This window comes from Leptosomus discolor, chromosome 6 (assembly GCF_034619465.1).
Source record: "Leptosomus discolor isolate bLepDis1 chromosome 6, bLepDis1.hap2, whole genome shotgun sequence".
Classification (NCBI taxonomy): domain Eukaryota; kingdom Metazoa; phylum Chordata; class Aves; order Leptosomiformes; family Leptosomidae; genus Leptosomus; species Leptosomus discolor.
In genome coordinates this window covers 64,383,123-64,393,067 of record NC_141396.1, presented here as the reverse complement: position 1 = coordinate 64,393,067, position 9,945 = coordinate 64,383,123, and the positions used below count along the sequence as shown (strand labels likewise).

Genomic DNA, 9,945 nt, shown 5'->3' with positions numbered 1-9,945 from the left:
AAAAAAAAAAAAAAGCCTTGAAAAGCGTGGAAAGGAGGGAGAACAAAAAGAAACACCTCTTGAAAGCCACCTCCGTGGGTGCCCTCCCGCCGCAGGGGGACCGCAGGGAGGTGGCAGCGCGCCCGCCCGCAGCGGCCCCGCACGGAGGGGGGGGGGGGGGGGAGGGGGGGGAAGCGGCCGCAGGGCGACCCCCACCCCCCCCACCTCCCGGGGGCTGAGTCCAGCCCAGGGCTGGCCCTTCCCACAGGGAAAAGCGTTTTTTTTTTTTTTTTCCTAGTGCTAGGGATAAAACGGGGTCACCCCGCATCCCTACCAGCGACACCCGCCCCCCTTTAAAAATCTCAACAACAACAACAAAAAAATATTAAAAAATAATTTAAATCAGAAAAAAAAAAAAAAGCTTTGCGATGCGGATGGGAAAGCAGAGGGTGACCGGCTCGCCTTTTTCTGCTGCCTAAAAGCAAGAGTTTCGCTCTTTAATCCCTTCGAAGCGCCCCGCGCCGCTCGCAGGGGCCCCCCTCCCACCCGCGGGGGATGCTCACGAGTGGGTGGCGGTGCCGGAGGAGGATGCTCTGCCCCCGCCCCCCCCCCCCCGCACACCCTGCTCCAACCCCGAATTGCGTTTTTAGCAGCTGCCGGACAGGCTGCAGAGCTCGGGGCGGGCTGAAAGGCACGTCGCGCCGGCGTTAATTAGCCTTAACGGGAGTCATTAGCCCAGGGCTAATTGCGGGGCTGAGCGTCGGCATCCTCCGAGCTCCGCTGATGCCGGGCGGGGGGGGGCTCGCCCGCCCTAAGGCTCGGGGGTGGGAGCGCTTTGGGACCACGGTGCTTTAGGAGCCCCCTCAAGAGCTCAAGGTTGGGCAAAATCCCAGGAGAAGGCGAGCAGCAGCCCACGGCAGGGGAATAGGGGCATCCCATCCCATCCCATCCCCTCCAGCACGGGCATCTTTGTGCTCTATCCCGGAGCCCTTCCAAGGATCCAATTAAGAGGGGACATCAGAGACACGCTGGAGGAACCCCATCCTGGGGAGCTGGCATCCCGGAGCATCTCTGAACATTGGGACGGATGCAACTTGCTGGGAAGAGCCTTTTTATCAGGATCTCCTGCTTGAGCTGCCCCCAGATCCTGGCTCCTGGGTGGGTTTTGCAGCAGGGTTCAGCAGCAACCTCTTTCCTCACACCTGAGTTGTGTCCCAGGTGTTACCGTCTTCTCCATCTCTTCAGCTCCCGGCCTTCAAGGAAGCCCACAAAGCAGAGCTGCTGAGGACCAGCAGCAATTTAGGGTGTTGGTGGGGCAGGTGAGCTCCCACCCCTGGTTTACTTTCCTCTCCTCCTTCTCTTTCCCAGGTCTGGATCCCCTGCACCAGCTGGGGCGCTGACCTGCCACCATGGGGGTTAAAACGATGCTCCCCAGCTACGAACTGGGGTTTTATGCTCTCACCGTGACGTGCGCTGTGGTGTACAGCGGCAGCGGGATCTTTGAAGCTTCCAGAGGTAACGCTCCCCACCTCATCCCCCCCCTGGAGGGGGCCCTGGGAGGGAGGATGGATGTCAGGCGGCTGCTTTTACAGCTGTCGATACCAACAGCAGATCCCCGGATTTAATTTTGGCAGAGAACGACTTGGGAATCCTTTGCAAGGCTCCAAGAGAGTTTTTGGCCTTTTTGCCCGGTTGCCCCCTTGTCCCCATTTCTGTGGCTCAGGGCAAGAGGCTGTGGCACGTCACAGCTCTCCAGGCAACCACCCTGCCTACACAGGGCTGCTTCCCCAATGCTTCATCTGGAAGCCCAAAAACCCCAGAAAATTTCATGGGATCAGCTGAGGGTCCCTGGGATGGGCACTGCGAAAAGGCTTTGCTGGAAATTCTTGCAGAAATCGAGGTTCCTGACTCCTGTGGTTATCTACGGGAATTAGGCGCTTTGGGGATGGGTTGTTTGAGCCCTGATGGCTCATCATCGCGGTGAGGAAGGCTCCCTGCTTTGCCAAAACCCAGGCCCCGTTTCCCAGAGCTGTTTCTTTCCCCGTAACTCTGGTTCTTTTGCAGACAGCATGAACAGAAAAGCTTTTCGGGACGGCATAAAGCCGGGCTGGCACTACTTCGGCAGGAAGATGGTAAGCAGAGGAAGGACTCGGTCTTTTCTAGTTACCGGTGACACGGTCGGTGCTGACCGCTGGAGAAGCAGAGCTGGTTTTTCTGCTGCTGACATATTTTTTGCAAAGTCCACGTGACTCCTATTTTTCTCCCTAAAGAACCAGTCAGGAGAATATCCTGAGCAGCACCGTGGATGCTCTGCTTTGTGCGCACCGCGACGAGCAACATCTGCGCATCTCTCCTGGGGTTTTATGACCAAGCTGGGGTGCTCGGGAGCCCTTGGGTGGAAAACGGGAAGAAAAGGCTTTGGAAATGGTCTGGTTTCCCCTCCAGACGGGTGTTGGGGCAGGGGTGCGAGGGCTGGGGGCAGTAAGGCACGCGGTGCTGCTCCCGCAGGACGTGGCCGATTTCGAGTGGGTGATGTGGTTCACCTCGTTCAGGAACGTCATCATCTTCGCCCTCTCGGGACACGTCCTCTTCGGCAAGATCTGCTCCATGACGGTGCCGCAGGTGAGCCGGGGATGTGGTGGGATGGATCTGAAAGCACCAAGGGTGACCTGGGACCTGCGGAGGGGGGGTTGAAGGATGTTCTGGGATGGGCGGGAGCAGGGTCGGGGTTTTCACCACGCTGACCACGGGTCGGGACCGCTCTCTCCTCACAGCACCGGGCTGTGGTGTACATGCTCTACGGGGTCTCGGCCGTGCTGGGCAGCATGGGGCTCGTCTACCTGATGATCATCCTCTCCCACTGCCTTGTCCTCTACTCCGTCGCGCTGGCCAAGCAGAAGTGGCTCTGCTACGTGGCCGGGCTCTGCTGTCTCGCCTCCTTCAAGGTGGAGCCATTCAGCTCGTGGCAGGTAGGGGCTGTCTCGGGCCATCTCTGCCTCATTTCCAGCCCACTTGTGTCCATCTCCTTGGGTTTATCTCCAAGGAGGGTTCCTGTGGCACCCGCAAACCCCAGGCACTTCTTCTGGCTACTTCAGATCTCCCACAGGGTTTGAGAAGGAGGGGACTTTGTGCTGCTTGGGAATAATCACACGGGGACTATGTCATGTTTTGGTGGCTTCATGCTGGGCCAAAGCTCAGGACACCTGAATCCTCCTTGTTGCTTAGGCAACAGCTTGTCAGACAGGCAAGGTGTGTTCCTGTCCCGTGCCTCAGCTTCCCCATCCGTAACATGGTGCTGGGATAGGTTCAGTGATGCCCATACCTATCTCTTAGCTCTCTGCCCAGTTAAGACTTTCACTGGTGGGTGGAGAGAAGCCCAGGAAGGACCTTATAAAGCTATTCAGTCCCTCTGAAGGACAGTGCTGCCTCTCCCTGCCTGCTGCTTACCTCCTGATATGCGTTCCCCTCCCCTCTCCATCAGGCTTCTGCTGGCTTTTCTTCACTCCTTGGGGAGGGGGACATTCCCACCCCAGACCAAAGCCTACGTGGCCCACAGCTGCTTGGTGAAGACGTGGCCAAGAGGATCCACCACTTCCCATCTCCTCCGGGATGCAGGAGCCAGCTGGGAAATCGAGCCCCAGTTTTTTTCTTTTTCCAACAGCAAGGCTTATGAGCTCCAGGGACACTTGGTGTCAGAGGGTAATTAGAGGCTTTGCCAGCTGCCCCAGGAGTGATGTCCTCCACAAAGCAAGGGAGCACAGAAGCGACACCGCGTTCCTGGTGGTAACTATTTGTTTCTCATCCAGAGCGGATTTGTAACTGGAGCTTTTGATCTTCAAGATGTCCTCTTCTACGGAGGAAGCGGCTTCACCATCATGCGCTGCATGAGCTTTGCACTTGAGAGCTCTGAGAGGAAAGAGGGCATCTACTCCATCTTCGACCTCCTCAAGTACAACTTCTACCTCCCATTCTTCTTCTTCGGGCCCGTCATGACGTTTGACCAGTTCCATGCCCAGGTGAGTGCTCCTGAGGCAGGGCTGGATGAGGACCTCTCCCTGCATGTATTTGCTTGGGTTTAATGCCTGCAAAACCCCATCTTTTGCCACAGTGAAGGTGCAAATGGTTGTAGAGCTTCTTGTGGTCACCTAGTCTGTGCCATGATGCTGTGATTTTTGTGTGGAGGGGCATCAACCTTCTTTTTTGGGTTTTGGGCCGCTGATCTGTTCAGAGGGGAAGACGTTGCTGTGGTGAAAGCATCACACTGGGATGAGGAGGGGAGGGTTCAGCTCATGTCCTTGCTCGCTGGGCACCTGCACTGCTCGGTGCCTCAGTTTCCATGCGCTGTCACCCCAGCAGCTCCATGCTGCCCCACTGCGCGGTACCGGGAGGCCACGGTGAGAGCCAGACGTGTGGTGCCCATCTGTGGGACCTCTGCATGCTGGTGGGTGTGACAGCAAGGTCAGCCTCACATTTCCATCCTGCTGGTTCACCCAACAAGCATGAATTTCCAGGCATGGTCTGTGTGTCTTCATCTGAAGTTATTTCTCTAGAAATAAGTAAGATTGGGTGCCAGGCTGTCTTTCAGCAACCAGGGGCTTCCTCTGCTCTTCATGAAATACCCTGGTGACCCATTTGACTCTAGAGATCATAAGGTCAGCGCTGGTGTCCCCCACAAGGGATGCTGGTGGTGCACTGAGTCTACTGGCAGCCCATTCTCAGCAGACGAGTGCTAGGGATGGCCAGGCCACTGATGGGCTTTTCTCCCCAACCTGCTGGAAGAAACGCTTCATCCTAAGGCTTCATCTCTCCAGTCATGTCTTATCTGTCAGGCTGAAGTCCAGCTGAGCGTGGCTCCAGCAGTCCCACTGTCCAAGCCCCTCTGGAGGGTTTACAGTGCGCTGGGGTGCTGTCCTCATCCCATATTCCTCTTCCTTCCCCAGTTTCCATCAGTCGTTCCTATGAAATGTGCAGCCCTGGCTTCTCCTAACGCTGCAGCCAGTTATCTGTAAATCAGGGCATTAAACTCCTCCTGTGCCCAAGACCTGAACTCCTCCTGTCCCCAAGACCTGAACTCCCACCGCTTCTACATGGCTTGATCTGGAGGGGGTTTTATTTTGGGCTCCTTTGCACAGCCCCAAACCTGGATGTCTCTAGCCACTTAATGAGCAATTCCCGCCTCTGCTGCTTAAAACGCTCACCCCAAAGGGACAAGGATTAACTCCACAACCCCTTTGCCATGCCCCAGCTAAGGGTCCTGTCTTGGCCTGGCCACCACTGCCATCTCCTGGTTAGATGCCCCCCTGCACTGCTGGAGCCGCAGCTAATTTTAGGGGTGAATTCCTAATTGCCCAACAGCAATTACAGGGGCAGGTAGATGGAGTCTGACCCAGTTAGGGGGCAGATCTGTGTCTTTTTGGCTCCTACTGGTGCTGCATCCTGGTGGAGACCTTGTGTGATGGGAACTCATCTGTACCAGGGCTTGCTCAGCCCCATTTGAGCTGAAAAGCATCTTCCTTACTAGGATCAAGGGAATAATTTCACTTCTGTAGGGCTGCAAGTGTGGGGGACACCTCCCTGATCCCACGGGGATGGTGGCAGAGTGCTGCCACCACACGCAGACATGAGGACAAGAGGAAACAGCCTCAGGTGGCACCAGGGGAGGTTTAGATTGGACATTAGGAAAAATTTCTTCACAGAAAAGGTTGTCACTGCCCAGAGCAGTGGTTGAGTCACCATCCCTGGAGGTATTTCACTTAGGGACATGGTTTAGTGGTCGACTCGGCAGTACTAGGTTAACAGTTGGACTCGATGATCTTAAATATCTTTTCTAACCTAAATGATCCATGATTCTATGAAAGGGGGGCTCCATGTCCTCCCACACATCTCCATGCCAGAGTCTGTCCTCCCTCAGCTTCTACTCCAGCTTAGAGTCCAGCAGCCTCTTTGTGTCCTTAAAGCACTTGGCATATAACAGACACACACAAAAAAAAAATCTGGCAAAGGCTTTAATTCTCAGGAATCATCTGGATTTGACGATGGGGCTGGTGCGGCAGCCTGCGGATTATGTCGGGAGAGCTCCCACCTCTTGCAGGGAATAAAGGGAAAGTAATAAACATAAGAGGATTTTGAATAGAGCAGCAATTTTTACAGCGATGCGGGGAAGTGAGGACATCAGTCTGCCCGGTGTAATCCTGAAAGCTCGCTCTGATGATTTTTTATATTACAACGGCCAGAGACATGACAACTCCTGGAGGCAAAGCCCGGCCCCTGTTTGTACAAGACACAGCAGAGACAAAATCCCCATTGATCAGGTCCCAACCGATTCAGGATGGCTCCTCCAGCAGCTCTCCCTCTCATTTACAGCAGGCCTCTGCAGCAGAAGCTCCAGAGACCACCAGTTCTCCTCCTCCTCCTCCTCCCAAGTGACCCTGGCCAAAGATACACATCCAGCCCTGGCAGAGCTGTCAGGTGGGATTCCAGCACTGCTCCCAGCCTCTCCTGGGCATGTGGATGCCCTTCCCTACAGGCTGTGGCGCCCTGTAGATGTGATGAGTACGAGCATTTGCTCCCTCTGGGTGACTTGTGCAAGGGGCCGCCCTTAAGCAAAGTTGATTTTCTAAGCATGTCCCTGCAGAAAGAGCATAAACCCCAGCTCCTCGGTCAGTACGGTCTTCACCCCACCTAGGGTCCCTTAGGTACAGCCAGACCTGTCACTGCTGTGTCACACCATGTGCCTGCTCTGCTGGAAACGCCAGTGATGGGAACAGCCTTTGCTAGGAGGGTGCTCCAGGAGGCGCGTTGCTGCCGTGCTCAGCACTGAGGTGGGGGTGTTGGAGGGATGCTGTGGGTGGGACATGTCCTGCTCCTTGTGGATGGGTTCACCTGAGCTAGTCCCTTGGGTCTTCCTTAATCAATGGAGATTCGGGCCACATAGTCCATGGTATGATTTCTAAAGGAGAGTGTTCGGTCCCCATTTGGACCTTGACTGCTCCTCTGGATGGAGGAACACACTGTCCATCCTGTCTCTTAGCTCAGCCCTTTCCTGGTTTGCCATCCCGGCAGGTGAGCACCCAAGAGCTAAGACGCAAAGACGACGAGATGAGGCATATCCGGGTCCATGCCCTCCTCCACGTAGGGGCCATCATTGCTGTGGACATCTTCTTCCACTTCTTCTACATCCTCACCCTCCCTTCTGACCTGAAGTTCATGAACCGCCTCTCGGACTGGTCCTTGGGTGAGTGGCCGTGCTTGGACACATTCACACCTGTACTCAGCTTCGAGGCAGCGGTGGGTGATCCAGATCTCCATCCATCCCTACTGAGAGGCTTTAGCAATGCCTATGTTGGGCAGGTTTGAGCAAAGCCCCTCTTCTTCCCGTGGACAATACACAGAGCTGGAGCCCTAGAAAGCAGATGGTGTTGGGCTGACATTCTCCCCGGGTCCAAGTGTAAATTGTTTAGCTCCGGGTTTAAGAGGCTGAGCATCAAGCCATTCCCATTGCCTTTGGACTGGAAGGTAGCTCAGCACCTCCAAAAAAAACAGCCCTATGCTGTTGCAAGAGGTACATCTGCTATCTCAGATGCCTTCCCAGGTGGCCACCCACTACGGGTGTTTGTGAGCCACTGAAATGGTCCCAGGCATAGGGTGCACAGCGAGCAGCTCAGGGGAGTTGTAGCTGCTGTTTTCAACTGGCTAACAGAGGGTTACAGAGAAGGTGAGCTCTTCTTGGAGGCTGGAAGGGAAGAAGCGGGACACAGCAAACAAGGAGCAGCAAGGCAAAGCCTCATTGCATGTGAGGAATGTTTTTCACAGAGTGGTCAAACACTGCAACAGAGGCCCAGAGGGGTTATGGATTCTCCAAAAATAGACATACTCAATGCTCAAATGAACAAGGTAGAGAGCAACCTAATCTCCCTTTAAAGTGGGCTGTTCTCTGAGCAGGGCTGGACTAGGGACCTCCAGAAGCCAAACTCCCCGGATGAGTCATGGTAGCAACACTGGCATTCAGCTGGCAGCTGGATGGAGGATTTCAGCTGGCCAAATACACGTCTGATGGCAGCATCTCAGATGCCACAGCGTATCTGACATCCACACGGACAGCAGACAAGAAGGAGGACGCCCATGTCTCTCCAGAGTGGCAGCTGGAGGCCAGGAGAAAATCCTAATGCAGCTAGGATGGCACTAGCATTGATTTAGGATGTCCTAAGAGACCTGGGTGGATTGACCAAGCATGTGTGTTACTCCAGAGGGAGCTGAGCTCCTCTGCAGGCTCTGCTGCCTGTATTGACCAGATCTACCTGGTCCATGGTGGGAGCTCAGGCACTGCTCACATCGAGGCACTGTGTGGCCCTTAATCTGTGAGCTGAATCCCACCAAGATGGAGGCATTTGAGCTTCTGTTTGTAGCAGCGCTACTGGAAAGGGCACCCCGAGCCGGTACATTCCTGCTCTCCTCGACTGCTCGCCCTGGCACGTCTCCCTCACCGGGCTTGAGCTTGGCGGGGGGGGGGGGGGGGGGGGGGTTGGGCATGAGGAGCCGCCCCTCCACCGCGCACAGACCTTTTCCTGCAGCTGCCACTCTCCTGCCCACCCCGGGGCGGGCTGAGGAGCCGCTTCCCTCCCGGGCACAGCCGGATCCCCGAGGGACCGGGCTTGCTACGGGCCCCGCGGCCTGGTGGCGCCTCCGGGGCGGCTGAGGGCAACTGTCCTGGCGGCCGGGCTGAGGGGAAGGCCGCCAGCCCCGCCCCTCGGGCGGTGACGTCCCGCGCTCGGCGCATGCGCGGCCCTGCCCTTCCCCTGCTCTTGTCGCCGGCGGGGCCGCTGTTGCTATGGGAACCGCGTGGGGCCGCGGCCGGGCCGGGAGCAGGAGGCGCAGCCGGAGGGAGAGGCAGCGCGGCCCTGGCAGGCCGCAGGACGAGGCGGGCGTTGGGCGGGGGAGAGAGGGAACCCCCTGTGTCGTCCCCCCAGCAGCTCTGTGGCAGAGCCCTCTGTGTTCAGGCGGTACCCAGGTAGGCCGGAGGGCTAAAGGTTGCCCCCAGGCCAGCCCTTCTGCCCCCGGGGGCCCCGGGCTGTGCAGAGGCACCGGGCTCTGCTGCTTTGTCGGTCCTTAATGCACCTCGTCCACGCCCGGGGGGTCCGGGCGTGGAGGTAAAGCTGCACAAAGGGACATAACGTGCCTTTTGGCACTTGGTCGGGATGGTTGCTGCCTTGGTGTGAGAAAGGGCCATTACTCAGCGGAGGGTGTGCCTTGGAAAGTTTGTACTGATTGTTTTTCCTAGACCAAAGGTGCACTCGATTATTTTTTTGCTGACAGTAAATGCCAAACAGAAGGAGAGGGGGCTGGAATAAATTCGAAACCTGATGGCCTTTAGTCATGCTAAGTAAAGCTCTAGACATTGAAATAGGTAGCGATGTTATCGCTTTAATGTTGTCACTTAATGCTTAGAGAATCGGGGGAAAGATGTAAGCCACGCTCTTGCCAACTAGTGCCCCAAAATTAGGTTTAACAGAGATCTTTCTTCCCACATTAACCCAAAAACGGGGGGATCTCCACCTTCCTTGAAATGTGGGAAGGAAGGCTGGATGGTTGCAAGCAGTCTGCGTTCCCTTTCGTCAGTATAATGGGGTTGCCACGCTGGCATGGATTTGACCCCAACTTGCTCTTCTGTAAAAATGTTTATTTCAACAGATCTGTTTAAAAACATTTTAAAACGTTGCTTTTTTGAATGATAGAGTGAAAAAGACCCGAAAACCTTTTTGAAGACGATTTGAAAGCCATTTATGGGAAGAGGCCCTTGAAGCAAGACAGTGGGACTGAAGAGCCCAGTGGCTGAGAGGAGGCGGTGGCAGGGAGATCACACAGAGGTCAGTGAAGAAAAACGGCGAAGCAGCTGCTGGAAGAGGACGTTTTTCAAAGGGATGTTGATCTCTGTCTCTTTTATTTTCTTCTTGTTATGCTCTTAGTAAA

The 9,945-nt window shown here is 55.7% G+C and overlaps 1 protein-coding gene across 1 annotated transcript; it reads left to right on the top strand.

Annotated features, from left to right (window-relative positions):
- Nucleotides 1-1,388: 1,388 nt before the first annotated feature.
- LOC147415408 (protein-cysteine N-palmitoyltransferase HHAT-like protein) lies at nt 1,389-7,605 on the top strand. Its single transcript, XM_086467355.1, has 7 exons — nt 1,389-1,494; nt 2,044-2,111; nt 2,488-2,601; nt 2,754-2,948; nt 3,786-3,995; nt 7,042-7,213; nt 7,571-7,605. Exons 1-7 carry the CDS (start codon nt 1,389-1,391, stop codon nt 7,603-7,605), a joined length of 900 nt encoding a protein of 299 aa, XP_086323481.1.
- Nucleotides 7,606-9,945: the final 2,340 nt, after the last annotated feature.

Excerpts from the sequence above, each read along its gene's own strand:
- LOC147415408 (XM_086467355.1), top strand. The coding sequence starts at position 1,389 with ATGGGGGTTAAAACGATGCTCCCCAGCTACGAACTGGGGTTTTATGCT. Across the intron at positions 2,949-3,785 it reads AGCCATTCAGCTCGTGGCAG|AGCGGATTTGTAACTGGAGC; the intron begins GTAGGGGCTGTC and ends TTTCTCATCCAG. Across the intron at positions 3,996-7,041 it reads TTGACCAGTTCCATGCCCAG|GTGAGCACCCAAGAGCTAAG; the intron begins GTGAGTGCTCCT and ends CCATCCCGGCAG.